Source organism: Gekko japonicus, unplaced genomic scaffold, assembly GCF_001447785.1.
Source record: "Gekko japonicus isolate JY-2015 unplaced genomic scaffold, Gekko_japonicus_V1.1 scaffold4262, whole genome shotgun sequence".
Lineage (NCBI taxonomy): Eukaryota > Metazoa > Chordata > Lepidosauria > Squamata > Gekkonidae > Gekko > Gekko japonicus.
Window position 1 is genome coordinate 41,059 of NW_015163736.1, and position 25,273 is coordinate 66,331.

Sequence of the window (25,273 nt, forward strand, 5' to 3'; positions counted from 1 at the left end):
CCCAGCATCCCACCCCCTCCGAATACTCTTTGCGACGACAGGAAATACCTCCCCCACCCCCACCCCCACCCCAATCACTTACAAATTCTCCAGACTACGGCCGGACCACGCGGCGCGCTCCCACGCAGCAAATCCGACAGGCACGAGTGATGTCAGTGGCGGGACTTCCGGCAAAGAGCCACGCCCCACCCGTACCCTCTCCCCATCGCTTGCTTCGTGGCAACTGTGTCACCGTCCCCTGTTGCTAGATCTCACTCCCCTCCCCATTTCGTTTCCAGCTTGGAAATCCATTAAAACATTGACTGCGAATGGGAATAGTCGTGCTGAATCGGGCTCAGAAGACCGTGGAAACGGTCGCTTGGGATTCCTAAAATACGCAACATGCTTCACTGTCCTCCTTTAGCTCATCCTCTTACTGGTAGTGTGAGTGCAGTCACTATTGTTCTCGTTGTTAAAAAAGGCATAACTGAGGCTAAGAGAAAGTGGTTAGTTCATAGGCCCTCAATCCTGAGAGAGTCAACACAAGCTGGTGTAAAGTGCTTTGTCCTTTTAACAGAAACTTTGATGAGTGGAACAAAGTTTGAGTCCAGTCATAGGTGTAAACTTGGGGGGGGGGGGGGGGGGGGGCGCGCCCCCCCCCCCCAACTAGTGCCAGGCAATATTGACAGACTCACATGAGGGACTCAGTTACAATGGCAGCTGAAGCACAGCACTGCCCACCTTTCTGTTGTATCATATTACAATTTCCATGATTCTTTCAGGCTTTCTTCCTATTTGCTAGTATGTATTAGTGTGCTTATTAAGAATTTATAATAAAAAGGAGTTGTAATTTATCTAAACAACTAGGAATACATCTGATTGTGGAAATAAATACAATGAGCTCCAGAAAGAAGCTCTGGGCGGGTGCCCCAGCCTTGAACACGCAGCGTCAATTTGCTGTGGAGACCTCAGCAGGGTATGACACAGAGCCCACCGTTTTCTCTAGGGGAACTCATCTCTGCCATCTGAAGAGCAGTGGTAATTCTAAGTGATCTCCAGCCCTCACCTGGAGATTGGCAACAATACTTAGGTGGAAATGGCTGGTTTGGAGGGTAGAGTCTATGGCAGTGTACCTGTCTGAGGTCCCACCCCTCCTCAAACCCCACTCTCTCCCGGTTCCACCCCTCAAATCTCCAGGAATTTCCCAACGTGGAGGTGGCAACCTTATCTCCTTCCCAGCCAACCATCAACCTACCTTTATCTCCCCCTCTGACTTCAGCTTTCCATCTCCTCCCCCCTCCCTGCAGCCTCTACCTAGGAAGAGTACAGTCTTTCTCCACAGAGGGGACCAAAGCAGCTCACATCATTCTCTCTCCCTTTTGATCTGCACAACAACCCTGTGAGGTAGGTTAGGCTGAAAGTCTGTGACTTGTCCGAAACCACCCACTCAGTTTCCGCAGCAAGAACCTGGGTCTGGCAGACCCTGCTCTGAAGTGCTAACTGCTATGCCACACTGGCATAGGGTGGCCAACTCAGCCGGGTATAATGAGACAGAGCCCATCATTTTCTTCAGGGGTACTGATCTCTGCCATCTGGAGAGCAGTTGTAATTTTGAGTGATCTCCAGCCCTTACCTGGAGATTGGCAACAATGGTTCCCCAGGAGGAAAAGTACAGTCTTTTTCTGCAGTGGGGACCAAAGCAGCTTACATCATTCTCCTCTCCCCCTTTTGATCTGCACAACAACCCTGTGAGGTAAGTTAGGCTGAAAGTCTGTGACTGGTCCAAAATCACCCACTCATCTTCCACAGCAAGAACCTGGGTCTGGCAGACCCTGCTCTGAAGAACTAACTGCTATGCCACACTGGCTGTGGTATCGCCTGGTATCACATCTGAACTCCAGACAACAGATCTCTCACTCCCCCTGGAGAAAATAACTGCTTTGGATGGTGGACTCTATGGCATTCTATTCAGCTGAGGCCTCTCACCTCTCCAAACTTTGGCTTCTGTATACTCCACCACAAAATCTCCAGGAATTTCCTGTCATGGAGCTGGCAACCCGAGTCAGGACTGGCCCCAATGAGTTCCCCACAAAGGCCAAAGTAGGCCTCCTCTCCCTGCCTTTTTACTGACAGAACCAAGCTTGGTTGCCTAGCAACAGCCACTGACGGGGAAAGTGAGCTGCACAGGAGGAGAAGAGAATGGTTTGAGGGCTACTGGCCCAGCTCAGTAGCCAGCCAACCATGGAGGAGCCAAGCAGAAGCGTCTTCATCAGGAAAGACAGCTGTTCTGGCAGTTTATTCTGACAGGGAACAGTGGTCAGGCTGGCAGTGGGCGGGAGAGAGGAGCGAACCCAGCACCCAGTCAATGGGACATGAGTACTCTTGAGTGGCGGTTGATGGCACGTGTAAGACCAACAAAGTTTTATTCAAAGTATGAGCTTTCATGTGCAAGCACACTTCACACGAAAGCTCATATCTTGAATAAAACTTTGTTGGTGTTAAAGGTGCCACTGGACACAAACTTTGATCTGCTGCTTCAGACCAACATGACTATCCACTAGGGTTGCCAGCCTCCAGGTGGGGCCTGGGGATCTCCCGCTTTTACTACTGATCCCCAGCTGACAGAGATCAGCTCCCCTGGAGAAAATGGCGGCTTTGAAGGGTGGACTCTATGGCATTGTACCATGCTGAGGCCCCTCCCTTCCCCAAACCACGCCCTCTCCTGGCTCCACCCCCAAACTCTCCAGGTATTTTCCAACCCAGACTTGGCAACCCTACTATCCACCTGAATCTATCCTCAAAATTATTTTTTTTAAGTACCCGTTGGGTACACTTTTATTATTTTCCATATTATACACATACATACAACATATCACAAACAACCACTTACAAACATAAAACATACAATGAGATCAGTATACTTTCTTATAACTCTATTCCCATATTAAAAAGTAATTATATATGGAAATGTTACAATTGTAAGATGCTTGGAGGATCAAAAATCCAAATGCTAGAGACTATGCTTTCTTTTCTGACAGACACCAAACGTATTCAAGGACTGATATGTGCTGGATGTCAAAAACCTTAGTTATTAATCTAGAGGATGCAAAGATACAACCAAAAACCTTTGCCGATCACCATCCGTTAGTAGTAACTTGGCAACAAAACAGAGGCAGAAAAGGAAGATGGAGATTAAATGGTAATATTTTATTATTAGAAGCTTTAGTAAAAATTGGTTGCTATCATATGTTTATCATTTACAATATCATATTTATTATGTTTACTCTCTTTTTCTTGTTATGTAATTATAATTGTGAAATGAAGTTTATTTTTTCTGTTGTTTATATTATATATATATATTTAAAAAAATTTAAGTATTTATACACTGCCTTAAAAGACCTGTGCCTGTCGCCCACACAAAGTAACTTAGTCCTTAACCCTGGATGGCTCCACCCACTTGCAAAGCAGGAACAGTCAGACTGCAAGGCCTCTGTTGGGCCCCACATACTTGCTTGCCTCCAATTACCATTTTGGGGGGAAATGGGTCTTTTATTTTTCAGTTATGTTATAATTATATTGTATTTTGGAAATGGAACACTGGGGAATGGTGGGGCCTATGTTTCCTTGTTGAAATAGCTTTGTTTGCTTGCTTGCTGCTGCTGTTGCTTTTTGCTGGATGTGGAATGGGTCTACATATACTTGACTGAGAACAGTTCTTTCTTTTTCATGGTAGTGTGGGAGGGGCTGTTTCTTTGAAAATGTATATTTTGAGGAGAGAGGAGATCCTGGGGCAAAAACAGATGGATTTGCACAAAGCTTGTTGAGATCAAATGTAAATAAAAAAATTTGCTTCTTACTTCGTGCTAGTTATTGCTGCTTGTGTTTGGTTATTTGGACACATTAAACACAGCTCTTCAAAAAAATAATCTACAGTTCCATCAAGCAGAACTTGCTTCTGCAAAGGAGAGTGCAAAGCAACTGCAGAACAACTTTGAACAGTTCTGGTCATGGACAGTCATGACCAATGCTCCCTTTAAGATGTGGTCTTGTGAGCAAAAATTCTACTTTGTAAGCGAGTGATTTGGCTACTGCATAAAGTAGTTTGCTCTGGAGCCATCCTTCCTGAGCTAAGACAAAAATGTGTGAGCCAGAGGCTAAAAAAACTGTGAGGTAGCTCACACTAACTCAGCTTAGAGGAAACATTGGTCATGACAGCAAAGATTTAGAGGGTTCCTAGGTACGGAAAGCACTCGACATGTTGATGCTGGGCGTTATCCTCACCAGTTTCACTCTCCTAAGGATTTCTATAGGATTTTATGAAATTATTGATAATATCTACAACAGTTTACACAGTTGCTTTTCCTCAGATGTGTCCCAACACATGAGCAAAATTGAAAAGTTTGCCGTAGGAGAGGATGATAGTACATTCCAAACATTTACAAAACTGACTTGGACGCTGCCAGACTCCAGCTTTATCAGGATATGTTTTTGGATATTGCAATGGAGCGGAAAGTTAAACTTTTGGCTCTTTGTGATGTGACTGATCTATTCAGTGGAGAACAAGGGAAATGTCTGCATCAGCTACTATCAGAATTAGCTAAACTTAACAGAATAGGCTTTACCATACCTGTTTCCTCCTGCACCTCAGAAAGGTCATTCTCATGCCTTCGTAGAATAAAGACCTTTCTATGGTCAAACATGAGACAGGCAAGACTCAATCACATGACTCTTCTTCCTAGACATAAACAGATCTCTCAGGAAATTGATCTTAACGTAATAGCTAATGAGTTCATTCAAAGAAGGTAATTTAGACCGAACACATTCAGTGTAATTTAAATACAGGGTTTTTTATTGTTACATCTTAATGAGTGGGTTGTACTTAGACGAGGCAATCTGTATAGGTTTGCCACCAGTCATACCAACACATGCCAACTATTGGGGTGGGGAGGTGAAGAGAAATTGGGAAGGATAGGTGGGATATGGCAGGAGAGGAGAGGATGCTTGTGGGAGCAGGAGAAGGTATAATAGGGGATTGTGAGCATATTTGATTTTATTGTAATTTTAAAAATGTAAATACAGTTTGCATTGTTAATTAAAAGTTAAAAGTTGTGTTTAAGCTGTCTGAAGATCATTTGTTGATGCCAAATGTGTTTTACAAGTTGAACCTAAAGAGCAGAAATTAACTATGCACAGAAATGCAGTAATTTCCCATAAACTTAATTATGTGATTGTATTGATAATTTGTTCTGAATGTCTGTGTTCTTAAGGTGAAGTTTTTAAGCAGTGTGTTAAGAAAGCAAGGTATATAAAATCCTAGGTGGCATAACTGTGAGTTTTCTTTGGGGTCATGGCTATGGGCACTGTTCTGAATTGCCTCAAAATGTGCTTGTACTCACTTGTAGGATATGAGTTTGAAGTGAGAAGATTGCTACTACTCTGAACTCTGTACATTGCTCAGAAATTGAGTGTACAGCAACTGTTTTATATTCTGCTCCGGCTCAGAGACTTCAACCATGCATTTACCAAATGAAGGCATCGGTGATGCCATAATTTAGTAAATTTGAGTACTAAGTCACCCTTATGAATAAGGCAGAAATAGTGTTTACAAATGTTTCCCTAAAAGACTTTTCTGTTGCCTTTCTTAGTGTCAAATTTGTCACCATTAGTTTGTCCTATGCACATGGTATGTATATTTGCAGATCTTAAAGTGACTATCCTAAAAGTGAATTTCAAAAACAGGACACTGATGATCAGTCTGGAGATACCACTATAACCACTGGCCAACTCCCACCTTTTTCTAGGTTTGGCCCAGCCCAGGGGCATTGTTAGGGGGTGCCTGGCCCCTCCTTAAATTTGTGGGAAGCTCCTCCCTAAATCCCTCATGGCTCCACCTCCATAGATTGTGACAATGGAGGCCCTTCCCCGTGAGGTCATTGGTTCCTCCTTATGATGTCACTGGGCCCTGGTTCTTTTAAGGACCTAGCATAGCAATGCCTCTGGCCCAGCCCCCCCCCCCCCCCCGGGAAATTGGAAAGTCTATGCCCTTGAGTCCAGTAGCACCTTTAAGACCAACAAATAGGTAACTGAAAACTTCATGGTGTAGTCGTAACATCCCTTTAAGCCTCTATTAATGGGATGGGTTTTTTTATCTCTAGCAACCTTAAAGCCGGGTATGAGACATGACTTTATACAGGCAACTCTACCCAGTGTAAAAGATAGTGGTTCATAGAAGACCACCAGTACACTACTTTCTTTGGGATGGGGGAGGGACCTCATAACACTCTGGTGTTTAGTAAAGGTACAGGCTTGGCACATGGACAAACATTTTCAAGCTTGCCATTAAAGACCGCAATTAGCAATCAAGTGCCATCAGCATTTTTTCAGGAAGGCTGGAAGAAGTTACTTAATTTATGCTAACTGAATGGATTACTCAGCTGTTTTAGGAATACAAATTGCAGAGCAGCCTCACTGGCATGTATAGAAGTATTCTGGAATAAATGGTATAATATGGAACACAGTTGTAGGAACCCATTTTTCCTGGTCGTATTTATGATAGCGGTTAAAGCTTAGGCTGATGGTGTGCACTGTGAAGAAAATCATTTCAGCCTTCCTGAAATCCGGTGTTTAGCTTCCTAATGTGGCATTCAGTTTTGGGCAACAACTTTGTCTAGTGGCTGTAAAGCCACATTAAATTTTTTGCTCCGTTATAAATCTCACTAAGCAGGCTACTCTAATACCAGAGATAAACTTTATTTGAAAGCTCATTAAAAACGAAAAAAAATTAAAAATTTGTATTGCATCTTTCACACCTGGGGTAAGACATAAAAAGAATGAAGAAACTTATACATTACAGTACTCAAACATGCAACATCTCTGAGAAACAATATAGTCCAAGAGCTTCCCCCAGTTTCATGTTGCTGCTACATTGTCAGTTGGAGTGTCTTGCCAGGAGGAATGGGGCAGGGCAGGGCTTAAACACTTTGTTCTGCTTCTCCCTTTGCTCAGCACAGAAAGCTCTAGCAGTTAAACACGTACATTAACGAGGATACCTGTGCAGGCCCAGCCTGACTCCCTCCCTCCTTCCACAAAACTGGGACTTTGTTCTCAGGTATCAGAACAGTTATTTCAAAACAAATGGAGGGACAAGTCCCTCCTCTAGAGAAGCTTTAGGGAAGAAGATGGACAATACTTATCCACTGGCCAGCAGCTTTCCTGATGTGGCCACTGAACAGGAAGACGTGACAATTTGGACCTACAATGGGTTGATGCAAGAAGGACGGTGACAAGACATTGTTCTACCTTATATATATTTTTCCCAGATAGAAGGAAGGATTCCAGTACTTAAGCTGTTTTTGAGGCACATGGGGGGAGGGGGGCAGGTCAGGAAACAGCCTGTTCCTGGGAGTTATTCCCCAGCGAGTTGGCCTCATGCTTGAACAGATAAAGTCAGCAAAGCCGGACTTTGTTATTATGTGCTCTGTGCAGTCAAAGCCCAGGCAGGCAAAATGCACTACAAGAGTGGGAGCTACACAGGAATCATGTGCTCCTACAGCCAGTCCTCATGTGCTATGCAGCTGAGATCCAGAAATTCAAACTATGAAACAACACTTATTTAATTTTTTTTTATTTTACCATTTAAGGGGGGTACAGAATGAAAAGAAACAACACTTATTAAAGCACGACTGTCTCAGCATGGTTAGGTCTGTGTACTAAATGGCCTAAATGCTCCACAAAGTCTGCTTCAGAAATAAAAGTATGAACAATAGCATAGAATGAAAAAGAGAAAAAATTCTGTTGCTAGGAATTTAATATACAAATAGACATTAGAGTTCTGATATTTACTCATATACATTGTGTAACTGAAAAAAATCAGTGGTTGCACATAAATGGTGATTTTACTAGCTTTTAAATACTCCCCCACCTATATACATTTTCCACTTTGGTATCAGGAAGAAAAGGTTCTGGAACAGGGGATCCTCCAACTTATATGTTGCTCCATGGTGACACACAGCTCCTGCTTTTCCTTTGTGGAAGCTCTGAGCAGTTTAAAAGGGACTTCCAAACAGGTATGAATCAAGGCACTGAGTACATGAATCAAAGCACATCAGGTAACATGATGTATCTCAGTCTATTCTCTGAGCCTTAGTGCTATGAGAGGCTTGGGAAGAGGTGAGAGCATATGCTGAAAAAAAGTAGCTAGAATACACTATATAGGATCATGGGGATAAATACATTTCTAATAAGGCATCACCTTCCATGTGAAGAAACCCAGAAGTTGAGTAACAGAACTTAGGAAGGCTTGATTGTGATATGTTTTGTGTTATGCTCATAACATTTTATGGATCTTATTGTTTTATTTATTAAATTATATTTACTAGGCCATCCTTTCCTACAAGTAGGGCTCAGGGTGGCTTACGACATAATAGAATACAATAAATAATTTAAATTAAAACCAACATTAAAACTACTCAGAAACAGATCAGTAATTAAAATATGCAGTCCAAGATTGCGGGGAAAATTGAGCTCCCCAGCCTTCGGGGGGGGGGGGGGGGTGCAGCAAGGAATGGGGAGAGTATATGAGATATCATACTGTCCCATTACTGTCCTCAGCCAAATACCTGGCGGAACATCTCTGCCTTACATGACCTGTGGAAAGGTAGTAATTCCTGCAGGGCATGGATTTTTTTCCAGCAGAGAGTTCCACCAGTGCAGAAATGCCTAGCAAAACAGTTCTATTTCATCCTCACCCATCACTCTAGGCCAGCAGTTATAGCAAAGCTTTTACCAGAGTCCCAGGTGACCTGAGGACAGAGAAAAGCCAGGCACCAGGCCAAGACATCAGCATTAATCTTTTCATATCATACTCCTGAAAAGCTGTAAATACTGGAAAGCTGTAAATTACTAACCTTCTCACTTGGACTTTGAGATTAATTTTAGAGTTGATGGGGCAGGAGACCACTGTCCTGATGCCTCTAGAGTGACCATGAACCTCAAGGCTAGAGTTTGAAGTATAGCACTTCCCAACTGCTTGCAGTAGATGTGCTATATGCTACCCTGCCCCCCCCCAAAAAAAAAGTTGACAAGAGATGCATGGGAGTAGTAGCATATAGGGATTTGCTGGTAGTATTTGTCACATTATACATTTCTGTGATTGTATTGCTTCTTACCTAGAGTGTCCCTGGAACTGCAACAGTAGAATTCCATAACTGGAATCATACCTTTGGCTTAAGGATCCTGGATATATACAGCCATTAGCATTCTTACCCCCTGACAATGAATCCCAATGACAATGAACCCCAACATCATCTCTGAGCCATTATCCATTTAGCCAGCGCTCTTCTTAAGGCAATGGCAACTTGTAAACAAATAGATTTCCAACCATACAAACTTCCAGTTACTACAGAAGTGGCTACATTCCTTTTTCATCACAGAGGAAAGCCAAAGAATGTAGAATGAAGTCATCTATACCAGTAGAGAGAGATACATAGACAAGGTGTGTTTTTATTGATTTTAACACTGTTTTTAACTTTGTTGTACATCACCCAGAGCCTTGTGTATACAGGGATTGGGTGATTTATAAATCCAAAGCATAAATATAAATAAAAGTCTGATCACTTGTGGAGTTTCATTCCTGAAAGACACATGGTTCAACATCCACACACCACAGTGTGAAGCAGGAATGAAAAAAGTAAAACTGCTTATTGCTTCTCCACTGGTGGCTGACAACACAATCACACAGGTAGGCTGTTGCAAAACCTGATTGTTCACACAGATAGAAGAAGAAGCTGCACGAAGAATCCTCAGATACGCAAAGTATTTGTAAAAAGATACCTCATCATTCAGCATGCTTTATATACTGGACTTGGTTATCCCAGGTGTTTATTGTGAACCTTCAGTGGAACTCCAGTTGCATAAAACAAGAGACCAGTTCCCATCAAATACTTATGTTGATACAGCGTAACTAATACTTAAGTGTCCATAAATTCCATACAGTTAATGACCCCAGGCAGCATCATACCATGTGGAAGTATCTTGTTTAGTAATTGTTATGTCAATAATAACTTACTCCTCTGGGAAAGCCTGCTTCTTACCACAGCAACAGGTACAAAGACCAAGAACTGGAACTATTAAGGGTGAGTCATGGCAATGAGGGCATGATTAAGGAATGATAGCGGTTCTTTATCCATGTAGACTGAGTACTAATTTTTATTTCAAAGGTGTGTCTTACCAAATGTCCCAAGTTCACCCCTAACAAGGAAAGGAAAACATACTTGAATTTACAGATTTCCTCCTACTCTAACAGTAACTCCTCTTTCAAGACAAAATGTAAGAGCTCAAGTTTGGGAATCCAAAGACTCCTATGTTCACTTGAAAGCATTTCCTAGAGATGATTTTGGGAGCGCAAGTTGTGCCAGTACCACTTTAGATCTCTCAGTCAGTAAGGTGAAGTGAGGTAATCCACTCATGAAGAAACACAGATTAATCACTTATGGCACAACTGTTAATAATTACCACAGTGCAGGTAAAAGCCAAATTTTGGCTATGGTGATATGTGCACATAACGTGGTCTGGTGGTTCTTCAGATCATTAGTACAAGCCCATGAAAACAGACTAGACTCCAAGAGTCTCGGGCATCTAACACACAGGTTCCATACTGCTCCCTCCACTGGGAAGATTAGCTTTATCTAGAGTAATCCATGGAGCCATCAATCTTAATTACAGGCTAGCTCATAAAGCACAGTCACCTGATATGACCCTTGCAGATCTTATTCCCTCCATTAGACAGACGGTTCTTCAGTTCACGAGACAAGCACTCCACACAATGTTAAGGTCACCAGCAGGGTGCCAGCTTGGCTTCCTGAACTGCTCCCCACACCACTCAGTGCCATTTTGAAAGGGAAGAAAAAATCAAATGGAAGTTTCCAGTAGGCTCTGGGCTGGCTACGTGGTGGCTCTGGCCACTTGGTGACATCGGTGAAGGCAACTGTAGTCGTCAGTGGCAACATGTTCATATACGTGCCTAGGGACTAAAAGGAGGGGGGGAAATCTTAGGATCCACAGGACCTTGCCCAGTTCCTTCCTTAGAACCTGTTTATCTGGGGACACATGAATGAAGGAGTAAACTGCTCAGTGTCTTCCTTACTCCCCAACTGACCGTAAATCAAAGATTGTTCAGACAGACATTTAACAGGAAATGGGGGCCTTTGTTTAAGAAAGTGGACCGTGACAGAAGCTTTTTGTGATTATCATTTGTCATTACTGGTCAGAATGGGGGGGGGCACTTTATACCAAAGGGAACTGAAGGGAACAGTGGTTGTCCCCCTTACCTTGCACAAACATCTGCTCCTTCATCTTACCAAGACTGCCTTCTTTTGGGGAAGCAGGAACAGGGGCAGAAGGGAAACATAATGACAGGCAATGAGCCTAGAGTAAGTCTCAGGGCCTTCAGACACATAGTTGTCAGGTGCCTCCTGTTCTACCTTAATGGCTGTGAGGCCTGAGACTGGCCTCCCTTGCAAGTCCTGCAGTGGCACCAGAGACCCATTGTGTCCAGGGCTGGCATTGCACTATGCTAGAAATTGGCTTCTTCCACTTCCTACCAATAGCACATATTACTTTGGGCTAGTACTTACTATATCTGTTTAATAAGATTTCTACAGTCTTCCTTCATCATCCCCTTCAACTGGAACAGGTTTGTCCATACATCCTGCCTAAAAATCTGCTTAAATACTAGACTTCTAATTTTCCATATGAAACCCTGTAAAACTAAGAGGTGGGGAAACTGAGAAACAACACCCCCTTGCCAGAGTCTTGATGACTCACCTTCAGAGGCTTACAGATATAAAGATACCGGGCTCCCAGAATCTGAGCTTGCGGGTTAGACAGGAGGCCCACTTGGGCCCATATCACTTGGATCTCCAAGGAAATAGGAATCATACAACGCCCATCCTAGGAAGGAAAATAAAAGGTAACTTTAAGGGCAATCATTAATCAGGTAAGAGAAGTGACAAGAGAAGGCCCAGAATTACATGTTGCAACAGCTATGTTCTAGTGCAGAGCAATACATTTATTTACAGCTAAATGAGGTTTTGTAGGTGTATTAGGGACTGTACTAGACAAAACACAAACATTCTCTACCTTAATACCACTGGATATTCCAGAGGGGTAGCCCTTACGTGTAACTAAGTATGAATATGTATACATACATCTCTTATGGATATATACATGCTTCTGATGAAGCAAGCTCCAACTCACAAAAACTTATGCTGGAATAAGTTTTGTTAGCCTTTAAGGGCTCACTGGACGTCTGTTTTATTTTACTGGAGAGAAGGATTTTGCCTACACAGCAGACAGTGCCCACTCACCTTTCAGATATTGTGGTATGGCCAATGAATGGAATGCACATATGAAACCTGCTGCCCTTTCACTGTATTACCTGCATGGTGCATCTTTGGGTGAAGATGCTGTTCCATTCTCCTGGCTGGCTTGCATCAGCATTGCCAGTTATGGCCAACCTCCCTGGGTTATGTGGCCCTTGGAAGGCTCGATACACACTCTCCTGCAAGTGGCTACAGTTTGCTTCCTCCAGCTTAACGGATGCACTAGAGATAAGACAGAAACAGAGAGAGACCATGTTGTCGGAAGTCTCAGTGAAACTCAATTTCCATATAGAAACACTGTCTAGAAGAATGATCATATGGAGTCCTATCAGCACACAAGATCATACAGATGAGATTCTGTATCATTAAGCTTCTGATCCTTTGCAATCGAACTCATAGGTCACTGAACTGAAGCATTCATAATTCAGTCCTTCAATGAAAGCACAGCTTATGAAGCAAGAGAGAGACAACCTCTTGTCAAATGCTCATGTGCCAAGAAGGGAACAGAAAGCCATGGTTTGCTAAGTCAGGCTATGAAATCTGGACAGAAGATGTGAGCATGTAAGATAATAGGAGAAGCGTTACTTGAACTGGCAGGCTGTCCTCATGTTCTCTCTAAACAGTATCCTGTATCTCTTCTCTGAGCATTGTCCATTATCTTGAGTCTGCAAAATGGTTACCTGAAGTAAGGGGAAGGGTCAAGAAACTAAACAAGAAGGTAACAGAAACCCACCCTGACCTGGCATGCCTAATCTCGTCAGATTTTGGAAGCTAAGTAGGGCCAACCCATGCAAGTATTTGAATGCGAGACCTCCAAAGAATACCAGGGTTGGGAGGCAGAGGCAGGCTATCAAGCCACTTCTCTGAACATCCTCCATGCCCCAGTAGGAGTCGTCAGAGGTCACCATGCACACACAAAATGCAAAAAACCCCAGAGAAACTCTGTAGAGCAATCATCTACAACCCATCCTGGACAATGATACTTCTTTCTCACATGCCTTGGCTGGCAGGCATCTCTTTGCTTACAAGCAGCCCCCTTGTTTAAAAACTGATCCGCAGTAACAGATGACTAGCAGATATACAAGGCCTAGGACCAAATTCCGCAATAAACAGCTGCCAACTCTGACCCTACATTCAGTCAAGCAACACTGTTACAAATCTAGTAACATCAGTGGCTTATTTAGCCCCTGTTTTATATCCAATTAGCCTGATACCTGTGCTTTGCTACAGTATTTAACTTCTGTAAATCCAGTTATAATACTGCTGATGTAAAGTTTGAAATGTAACATTTGTTGCAAGAATTCTAATGGAGAAGACTGTACTGTAAAAAATGAAGTGAGATATACGTACTTTTTTCTCTCTACTGAAGGACCTCTCTGTAGACTGCTCATGGCTTTAAGCTCCCTGCAACTGCTGCTGCACCTGACAGACAACCGCATGTTAGGTGTAGGAGGTGGGGGGAGTGTGTTGGAACCATCAGAGAGGCTGGGCCAGTAGCATCGCTAAGGTGACCCTGCTGCGGTGGCGTCCCTGATAGATTAAAGTACCCTGGTCCTGCTCCTACACCTGACAGACATCCGCCTGTCTGGTGTTGGGGGGATTATGTGTAAAGGCATCAGAGAGGCTGGGCCTGCAGCAGGGCTAAGGCAATCTTGCTGAGCAAACCACCCCGGTGGCTGTAAGCATCCCTCCTCCTCTCCTACACCTGACAGGCAGCTGCCCGTCCAGTGTAGGAGGGGGAGGAGTATTAGAAGCCACTGTGGAGGCGGGGCTGGCAGGATCACTAAGGCATTACTGCTGGGGCAGGCTTCCTCGTGGCTTTAAGCACCCTGCAACTGCTCCTGCACCTGACAGACAACTGCCTGTCAGGTGTAGGAGGGGAAGCATGTTCGAAGCCATAGGGAGGCTGGGCCAGCAGCTTTGTTTCACCTCACAGGTGGTTGACCACTCCTGATTTCCTCAACTGTCATTAGCTCTCTGTAGTCCCCCCCTGTAACTGTTGTTTTTACCTCAGAACACTGAGCTCTGCAGCTGACCAATCACAGAGTGTGGGGGGGTGCAAGGATGCAGCAGCCTGGCAGCCACATAGGAATCATTTTACCCCTTTTGACCCTTTAGGGGTTGAATTTCTAAAAATCCCTTCTTAGTGAGCAACTATGCCATGGTAAAAGTGCTCCCCCTGAAATTCGTGTTTCTAGGTCCAGCAGTTTGGCCTGGGCATTGATTATACAGTGAGGGGACTTTCTATATATATCATATATATGATAAACGTAATCATCTACTTATCCATATAAGACAAACAGATCAGCCTCTGCACATAAGAATAAATGGATATAATATAAAATAAAACATTTGTCAAACCAGTGAGCTCAAAAATCAGAAAGTGGCAAAACAGACCTTAAAAAATAATGCCAGACAAGGAGCTTTAGAAAAAACAGACAAGCACACTATAATATCTTGGCAGTTTAACGTTCCTTTTGCAGATCCTTTTGTAACTGAACTGAATTAAACTCTCTACACGTACCTGATCCTTCACCAGGTCCAAACCTTTATTGTCAAAATCTGAGACCAAAGAACCAAAATAGTATGTTTGCAACTAGTTACACCAGCTATAGCTAAGAGACATTAACTTCTTGTTCGCATTTGTTGGCAAGAATACTAATTTATTTATTATTTATTTATTTAATTCCATTTCTACCCCGCCCTCCCCGCACGCAGGCTCAGGGTGGCTTACAAGGCACAAGTGCTATAAAACCAAATACATTAAAAACAGCATAAATTACAACTTACAAGATACATGGAGGACTAAAATTACATTTTCTCCATTACATGACAGGAAGAGGTCTGAGATTGAAATCAGAAGGGAGAGGGGCGGCCTAAGCCGTGTTGTTCCAATTTCTCATAGGCCTACCCTGACAGTCCTGCTTCCGCATACATGCGGTGGTGGTAGTGGCGGCGGCGGCCCCTATTCAAAAGCCTGGCGGAAGAGCTCCGTCTCACAGGCTCTGCGGAACTGTAAAAGGTCCCGCAGAGCCCTGATCTCCTCTGGGAGCTCATTCCACCAGATAGGGGCCGCCACCGAAAAGGACCTGGCCCTTGTGGTAGCTAGCCTGGCCTCTTTTGGGCCCGGGGTCACTAAACGGTGCTGTGACCCCGACCGAAGTGCTCTTTGGGGCCTATATGGGGAAAGGCGGTCCCTCAGGTATGTAATACTGTTATTCAAGCCTGAGCGTACAGTAATTCTAGACAGCAGTTGTAGCCTCGGTTCTATATGAATCCATGTAATCATCTGAAGAATAACACAAAGACCTCTAAAAAATCCACCCTATGGCATTTGTGGGGCAGGACATGGGGAAACTAATAGCCCTCTAAAGAAACAATTGTCTAAAGCCTGTAACCACACCACAGGGCAAAGGTAAAGTATAGTCCTAGAAAGGATACGTATTGCTGAGTGCCATTGCATAAAGCTACTAGCGGTACTCCACTTATATATCCAGGATTCCCACTTCTCCATTTGGTGAAAGAATGGTTTTTATTCTGCAAGAAATAAAATGGAAGGAAACAACATTATCAGGGATATCATTCTCTGCACAGACTGTGGTCTGCTGTCATTAGTAAAGGGCTAATGGCCAGGGATTGAAATGCCAAAGAAAGGGAAGCTGACTCCATTTATGCATGAGCCAAGTCCATGCTTTTATTGCCATATAATAGTATTTTTGAAGTCCCAATAAATTTAGTTTACTTAGTCACCAGCACAAAAGGTGAGCTGCAGACCATCTGGGGGAATCACTGCATAAGTGAATGCATTGGAAATACTAAAGAACAATATTGGCCATAACTACAGGTAACCACCCTTGCATGCCAGAGCCACTCCCATGTGATATTTAAAGGCAACAAGAATGGCAAGAAACCATTTGCAGATAAACACTGAGGAAGATTTGCAAGGAACTTTTTCCCTAAAGAGGAGAAAAGGAGGAAAAAGTAATAATGTGATGTAGGTGGGCAAGGCAATACAGTACTTCACTAGGCAGGTAAAAATATTGCAGCAAAGAAGTTAGAGACAAAGCAGAGAAAAGCATTTTTTAATTGCAATGCATACAATGGACTAGTTTTATAGCTTGAGAATTTCATTCCAGGTTAACATCCATTTTTAGAGACACTGGCTGCCTACTCACCCATTGTATCAGATTGACTCACAGGCACTCACACAAAAGGTAAAAATGTACTAGGCATGATAAGGCAAGAACAGCATTTAACCTGCTCACTATCTTGGAATTCTTTCATATGAAAGGACTGATTATGATCACACCACAATCCCACAAAGTGGATTACCACATAGTTAGAAACTGAGAAACTGAAGGAACTCCAGCCACTGCTAGTACCAATCACCTAGATGGGAAATTTTCTCAACTGTCTGTCAATGCTTACAAAAATCTATCTTACCTTTAGAAATGTCTGGCATTATGTTTTAAAGCACTGACACTTTTTCCTTTTGCAGTTCTCATCAGATTGATATGTGGAACAGAAAGCCCTCCTACACTATTATATCTAGAAAATGTTTCCACATCTCATCAACCTGAGACTTATTGAAGAGAAACTCAGCTTATCTAGACTTATACAGTCCTTTCAACTCTAAGAACACATGATCAAAAAATCCCATTCCAGCCCTGACCTGGATAGCCCAGGCAAGCCCAATCTCATCAGATCTCGAAAGCTAAGCAGGATTGACTCTGGCATGTACTTGTATGGGAGACATCCTTGAAATACCAGAGGTGGGAGGCAGGGGCAGGCTTTATTCAGCCACCTCTCTGAATATTCTCCAGGCCCACAGTAGGGATCAGTCACCAGAGGTCGCCATGACTTCCAGGTGCACTCACATGCACATATGAAAAATACACACACACAAAAAAAAAAACCCACCAAAAAATAATAAAATCCCACTCTATACCAGATCACTTATCTAATTTTACAGCATCAGCACCCCTGTTGTCCACAAAAACAGTACACTGATAATGGATCAACAGGGTTCAGAGCTGAGAATCCAGTTGCATGTTATTGCCCCAACTTCTATACTACCAAACTCCCCCTTCTTCCCTAGTCCAAGGATGCATGCAAGAAGTGGTACAAACCCAAAAGCTCAGAGAAAAACGCTGTTGTAGTATGGACTTTGGGTTTCCATATATGTTGTCCACTTTAAACTGGACAGAAATATTCTGAATTCCATGGATCCCATTGAATTCCACTTCATAGAGCACCTAGAAGCACGACAAACCATCAGAGAGAGTAAGTATACATTGCAACAGGTCACAGTCCAGCTCTCCACTGTTCTGCTGATGAGGTGTCTGTTGAACTAATGAGATACCTCAGAAACAACATTGTAGCACGTACTGCCATTCAGTATGGGAGACGCAGGCACTGTGACAGGAATTATCTTGACCTGGAAACAACAAAGCATATTTTCAGTTTTCAATGAGGAGTATCTTCTTTTCAAGTACTCTGTTCTATCCATTAAAATCCAGGGGCTTTTCCCCGCTTCCAAACCACACCCCATATTTCCCATTCCCTTGCTTGGCACTTTTCTATTTTCCATATGGTCTCTGATTGGTAACCGTGGTGAAATATGACTGAGTTCAACTTGACTCAAAATTGCCACTCTGCCATGAAAGCTATCTGGGTGATCATGGGCCAGCCATACACTCTCAGCCTAATCTATCTCACAGAGGTACAGAGAAGATGAAATGGAGAAGTGAGAAATTTTGTAAGCCACTTTGAGTCCCCATCAGGGAGAAAAGAGAGGTGTAAATGAAAAAAATAAAAGTTCAGAGCCCCTTAGCTCAGAAGAGAGTGGAATTAATACTCAGGAATTACTATTCCTGAAATAATCTTACCTGTAAGGGCTGGAAAACAGTTAAGTTGACTGGGACCTGAAACAGAAAAGAGAGAGATGCCTTATTATCTACACAGAAAAGGATTTTGCAGAACCCTGATTTCACACTGACAGCTTTGTCTTTTTTGTAATGTTCTCTTATATAAGGGAAGACAAAGCATGATTTAGGAATAGCCAATTTTTTTAAAAAAACAGAACTTCCCTCAGCCTGTAACAGTCCAGCAGAAACCAGTTCTTTCCTGACATTTTCTAAGTTATTGTCAGGCTTTGGCTGCCCCACACCCTTGGAATCTCTGTCGCCAGGTTTGGGGTATTTTGGTAGTCAGGACCTGATACTGGCAGGTCCTGACAGTTATTAAAAACATATAGGAAGAACTCACTGAAATGAGATTTTGTATCAAAACAAAGGTAGCAAGTACCCCTCAATTCTAAGGTCCTTAATCAATCTACAGTCATTACTTGCACTAACATTATTGTCAAGACTGCATCAAAATGGCAAAACAATGAAGTCAAAAGCAGACCAAAAAGTTGACACCTTCAGCACGCTGAAGTCACGGTAGTATGAAGCTGCATCCAGTGCAGGGTCAGTGGTACACTTGCTTGTCAGGTTAGTAAAGATGCGAATGCAACTTGTGCTTTTGCTCTCCAGAAAACCTAAGAAAGGAACAAATCACATAAATAGGGTGAGAACTGGAAGCAAGCAGCAAACATCAGCCTAGAAGCCACCTTCAGCCAAGAGGAAGGGGGGGGGGAGATAAATATTTTTATAAATTGTTACAACAGTAGATAGGTAAAGGTTTCCCTTGCTCGAAAGCCAGTCAAATCCGACTCTAGGGGCAGTGCTCATCTCCGTTTCCAAGCCGAAGAGCCAGCACTGTCCGAAGATGTTTCCCTGGACATGTGGCCAGCATGACTAGACACCGAGGTACACAGAACGCTGTTACCTTCCCATCGAAGCGGCACCTATTTATCTACTTGCAATTTTTTGCTTTCGAACTGCTAGGTTGGCAGGAGCTGGGGCCAGAGATAGGAGCTCACTCCATCACACGGCACTAGGGTCTCGAACTGCCAAGCTACAGAACTTCTGAGCCACCGTGGCCCACAACAGTAGATAGAGGTTCTCAAATACAATTGCTAAGTCATCTGTGGCAACCCAAAATTTTAGTTCAGTGATCAAAAGCTTCTTACACACAGGAGAAGAAAGTATTTTAACAGTTGCTGCCAAGATTAAGAAGCAAAGAGTGTTTCTTCTCTAATGGTGCTAGCCTGCATCTTGTGCTGGGATGCAGCGTTGTTGACACAGGTTGAAACAGAAACAATGCCTGCCAACACACAGGCACCTGCTGCTCCTCTCTTGTAAATCCCCCTTGTGGGCAAGAAAGGACACACTTTTCCTGTGTGAGGTAAGAAGCATCAGCAGCTACAAGTAACAACAACTGGTGATTGTAACATTTTCCTCTTTCCCTGTGTTACCCCTTTACATGTAACTTCTGTAGTGTTCTAAGGCGACATGCATTATGCTGACTCCTTGCCTTGCTTATTTGCACTGCCACCAAAGGTTCTTGACTAAGAAATTTTAGTTGGTCCCAAAGAACAGGATAGCTTAATTGTACATGGTAGAAAGACAGAATGGTCAGTGCGTGAGGGTGGCTCTGAGGTAAAAGGGGATCCTTTAAAATAAACAGTTGTTTTTCTTAAACATAAACAGTTTATTTATAACAACGTATTTGTTTCTGTATAGCTAATAAGCTTAATAGTTTCAGATAGGTACATAAGTGTAATGGTTCATTAAGTAGACCTAGCCACATAGGTTTATTTTCTCACTTGCCACTTAGGCTAATGACTTCCACATAGAACACAGATTTCTCTCACACTGTACAGCACCTCATTCAAGCTCCTTCCTCCATACACACTGTTCAGTACTAACCCACATGAAGCCTCTCTCTGAACAAAAACAGTCAAGTCTGTTCCCAAGGACACAGGTACCATCCAATCATAACACAGTTCACTCACTCATCCTGCCCCTTTCTTTCTTACTCCACAAGCCTACATTGTAGATCATAACAACAACATACATTTAAAACTCCACATTAAAACACAGAAATAAAACACGCATATTATTTTACATTTCAAAACATGATGAAGCCCAGACAAAATTTGTGGACCCCTGCTAACAGATATCAGAACATTGCTGAAGTCCCCATGCTCACCGGCAGGATTTTCATCACTGCAAAGTCTGCTGGCAAACATGCTTGCTGGCTGTTTCAGTACACTCAATACAGATGAAGCAGCAAAGTAAATCTGGATTGGATCCCCTACCTGAAATGAAATAGGAAAGATGAAAGATGGAATAGATTCCAGCAAAACAAGAATACACATTAAAGCAGAACTTCATTAGCCACTTTTCTACATAAAGGATGGGTTACTGTAAGCCACTAATAAAGCTTCATCACTCTGGGAAAATGAGACTTTACATGAAGGATGCAGATTAAAAGGGGGGGGGAATAACTTTCAGCCTTTTTATCTTGACTCTCTGAAGTAGTTCTCTCACCAACATGAATGCAGAAAAAATAGTTATCCATAGCAGACAGTCAACTCACCCGATAAAAGGAAGATGAAGATGGCTCAGTTTGTTCTGGCAAAATGAATGATGGCCTTCCATATTGTGCTGATAGTAGTGGTAAGTTTTCTTTTGTAATCACCTGTGGCTTTTGGAAATAGTTCAGTTTTGCTATATGTAGAAATAAGAAAAAAACCTCAAATGTATAGTAAAAGAGTTGAGAGATGTCTTGAGGCAAATTAGGCAGAGCTGCATGGCTTAGTCCTATAATCAAGGCCATATGGCATTAGGAAGTGACCAGTGGTTACAGTTCAAACCTTTGCTGGCACTTCAGCAACTAAAACAGAGAATGGAATCAGATAACCACAAAATAACTGGAATAAAAAACTCAAAATACAAAGTGATCGTTATTATACATGGTGTGGATGAATGTTCAGATGACGTACCTTTGGCAACTGCTTGTAAGATTTATATGGATATTTTTCAGCTTGTGGAGCCTAAGGATGTGGATAAGATCCTTAGATAGGTAAAATCAACCATCTGTGTTCTCAACCCTTGCCCTTCCTGGATGATAAAAACTGCCAAAGTTTTTATCATCCAGGGATGGATGAAGGTGAACAAGATGAAGCTTAATCCCAACAAGACAGGGGTTCTCTGGGTTAGTAGAAAGGCACACCTGGGACTCTAGAACTCTCCTTTGTTCTTTAAAGTCTTACATGGCTAGGGATTGGGGTATCTGAAGGACTATTTTCTCCCATACGCTCCTGCCTGGGAATTACGATCACAAGGAGAAGACTGTCCCATCTATTAAAGAAGCTTATTTGGTGGGCACACAAGAGAGGGCTTTTTTGGTGGCAAGCAACCCCACAATTATGCAACAACCTTGTCAGGGAAGTGCGCCTGGCGTCCCCCCTCCCACTGTTAATCTTCAGGAGACAGCCAAAGACGGTTTTATTTCGGGCTGCATTTTTTAACATGTATTTTATTTATCATTTTCAGTAACAAACAGACATACAATTATAAAGTATATGGTCTTGTACAACATATTTTTTGGAGTATACATTTATACATTTTTTCCCATCCAGCTGTCCATCTTTTGCCATCTTTTTTGAAACATCTTTTCATCTTTTCCTGCTAGTATCATATTTACTTTATCCATTTCTTTTATTTCCATCATTTTCATAATTAATTCTTCTCTATCTGGTATTTTATTCGACTTCCAACATTTTGCTATGAGAATTCTAGAAGTAGTAAGGACATATAATAACAAACATAAATCATTATGTTTAATCCCATTTGGTAACATATTGAGTAGGTATATTTCTGGTTCCAGCTTCAATTCTATTTCAGTTATCTCTAATATTAATTTTTTAACATTTTTCCAACATTTGGAGATCTTTTCACATCTTCACCATATGTGGTAATATGTTCCAATGTTTCTTTTACATCTCCAGCAGTTCCCTGAAACATTTTTATAACATTTAGCTATCTTATCTGGTGTCCAGTGCCACCTGTAGAACATTTTGATATTTTCCTTATATGTTGTAGCTCTTAATATTTTTATTGATTTCCACATTTTTACCCAGTTCTCTAAGTCTATGTTGTGCCCCAAACCTTTCACCCACGTTTTCATGCATGGTTTTATTATTTCATCTTGCATCTCATTATTAATAGAAAGTTATATAGTTTTTGTATCATTTTATCTGAAGATGTGGGAGCTGCGGTGGCTCAAGTGGTTAAGACGCTGAACTGCAGGCTGTGGAAGGTCAGTAGTTCAGCGGTTCAAGACCCGGGTGCCGCAAGACAGGGTGAGCTCCTGTTTCTAGTTCCAGCTCCTGCCAACCTAGCAGTTCGAAAGCAAGAAATTGCAAATAGATAAATAGGTACCACTTCGGTGGGAAGGTAACAGCGTTCCGTGCGCCTTGGTGTTTAGTCATGCCGGCCACATGACCACGGAAACGGCTTCGGACAGTGCTGGCTCTTCGGCTTTGAAACGGAGATGAGCACCGCAACCCTAGAGTCGGATTCGACTGGCTTTCGAGCAAGGGAACCTTTACCTTTTATATAGTTTTTGTATCATTTTATCTGAAGATGATAACCAAATTTTGTCCAACTCTGATTTAGTTATCGCAAAATTTCTTATTTTATCTTTGGTGAATCTTGATTTTAATTGCAATTTTTCCCAATTTGTAAGATTGATATTCAGATTGTAGTATTTCGAAGGGTTTCAGTTCATTTTTTTCTGTTAGCAGAGTTTCATAGGGAACACTTTTATTTTCAGTCAATAAAGTTGGTATTATAAATGACGGTTTTATTTAGGGCTGCATTTGACATATTTGGTTTTATTTATGGGCAGTCCTAATTGTTGTGACCTTTTATCGATTTTTATAATTGTCGTTTTATTTATATTGCTTTTATTTTGTTTGTTATAATCATTTTATGTATATTGTAAGCTGCCTTAAGTTCCATAAAGGAGAACAGCAGCTGATAAATATTTTAAATTAATAAATCTATAGAAAAGGCTAGGATACAGAGATGCCAAGTTGGATAGTATAAAAGGTTAACACAAACATGACAGAGAATGTTTTTATCATAAAGAGGAGTCCTAAGCAGTTCTGCTCAGAATCTTACTCAGGTCTACTCAGTGATGATGGAACTGTTAGTATCTTACTACTGCTTAAATGAAAGGCAAAAACAGGTTTTAAGACAAATACATGCTCACTAGTTGGACAAACTGGAAATACTAATATTTAAAGGGCGTAGGCAGTTGTGGAACAACTGTCACAAAATTTAGAAGAAACCTAGATAAACCAAAGCCTATACTTTCCCCTGTGTGTTCAGCAGATACCAATGAAGTTTATACTTCTATACGTAAACCTGGAATCAAAGAATTTATGCAGCCAAAATGAACAGCAACCTTGAGATGAAGAGTAACATTCCACACTTCATTTTCTACTTACAGTTATTTAGCTGCACACAGAATAGCAATGTACATCCACTAGAATCAGGAACTACTTCAGTGAAGTAAGGGGTGTTATTTCGGAAAAGGAGAGATTTCTCTAAACACACCCGACTCACAGCCCTAAACAGAAAACAGAAGCAAGCAAAATCACCATGCAGAAGGCGGAGCATGATATAGTAGCTAAAAATATCTCGTCAACAATATATTCACAACAATTACTATCAAACACACATCGCTAACTGCATGGATTATTGATCTGCCATGTCACTGGCACACAACAAAGAATAGATTATGTTTTGTTAGAGATCTGTTCTTCCTACTCCAACTTTGTATTGATTTTGTGGCAGAGTAGTCAAAAGTATCAAAGCTCTGTGAATCTGTTTAATCTTGGATTCACACTCAAGAAAAAAGTTAACAGCAATTTCTATAATCTTTCAGGCTCCAATTTTAAAAATGCACAAAGATATGCACAGCTTCTTGGAACATGTAAAGCTGCCTTATGTTCTCTCAGACCACTGATCTAGCTAATTCAGTATTGTTCCCCAGAGAGCACTGCGATCAGGATCCCAAAATCATCTGGATCTACCTGGCCCAAAGGAAGTCAAGTTGATGGCAACTAGGACCAGGGCTTTCTTGTTTGTAGCTCCGTCCTATTGGAACGAGCTTCCTGCAAAGATCAGGGCCCCGTGGGACCTTTCACAGTTCCGCAGGGCCGTGAAAACAGAGCTTTTTAGGCAGGCATTCCGTTAGGAGCGGCATCTTACCAGCAGCGCCCTGTGTGAACTCTGATCCAACATGACTTAGCATGGTGGCACCGCTGAATGTGTCCTTAAACTGCACTTTATTTTTATCGCCATCGAAGTGATGTTTTAAATTGATTTGTCTGTGTTTTAAATTATTTATTCTATTTTATCAATTGTAAAATGTATACTGTATCAGCTTTGTGGAAGCCGCCCTGAGCCCGCCTTGGCAGGGTGGGCGGGGTAAGAGTTAAATAAATTAATTTTAAAAATAAATTCATTCTGAATGGTAGCTCATTCCCACCAACCTATTATGGACTGAATCTCAGGATTTCTGCAAGCAAAGTATGTGCAATCCTGGTGAGCTGCAGTTTGTCTCCCTCTCTCCCCCTCTCCTTCTCTCCTACACACACAAGAAAACAAAAGGCTAGTTTAATGTTGGCCCAAACAGAGGCTCTGAAAATCCTTTTCTCCCTGCTCAAATCATTGAAGGATAAGATACATAAAGGGGTCAAACTGGACCTTTTCATATAATTCTGCCTACAAGATCTGTCCAAAGTAACAAGAGCAGGGCACGAGTACAGCCTAGGAGGCACTTGTGGGCTTGCAAGGTGGAGAATACTAAAATTCACAAGATTATTCCCCCCCCCCCAATCTTTCTTCCTAAATTAGCAAGATGTGTCCAAATCTCAAATGCCACAAACCAGTCCAGAGTCTCCACTACCTCTCACTGGTAATAATTAGGCTGGCTTCTTAAACAAGCTT

The 25,273-nt window shown here is 42.2% G+C and overlaps 1 protein-coding gene across 1 annotated transcript in view; it reads right to left on the reverse strand.

Annotated features, from left to right (window-relative positions):
- Positions 1-10,778: 10,778 nt before the first annotated feature.
- Positions 10,779-25,273, reverse strand: part of TCTN3 (tectonic family member 3) — a 16,290-nt gene continuing 1,795 nt past the window's right edge. The window contains exons 3-14 of the mRNA XM_015407880.1: positions 23,767-23,888; positions 20,847-20,977; positions 20,457-20,565; positions 18,782-18,900; positions 18,248-18,283; positions 17,722-17,796; positions 17,489-17,614; positions 15,801-15,896; positions 12,945-13,039; positions 12,416-12,581; positions 11,803-11,928; positions 10,779-11,006 (exon numbers count right to left, since the gene is read on the reverse strand). Coding sequence (XP_015263366.1) covers positions 10,779-11,006; positions 11,803-11,928; positions 12,416-12,581; positions 12,945-13,039; positions 15,801-15,896; positions 17,489-17,614; positions 17,722-17,796; positions 18,248-18,283; positions 18,782-18,900; positions 20,457-20,565; positions 20,847-20,977; positions 23,767-23,888 — 1,429 coding nt within the window. The remainder of the gene's footprint in view (positions 11,007-11,802; positions 11,929-12,415; positions 12,582-12,944; positions 13,040-15,800; positions 15,897-17,488; positions 17,615-17,721; positions 17,797-18,247; positions 18,284-18,781; positions 18,901-20,456; positions 20,566-20,846; positions 20,978-23,766; positions 23,889-25,273) is intronic.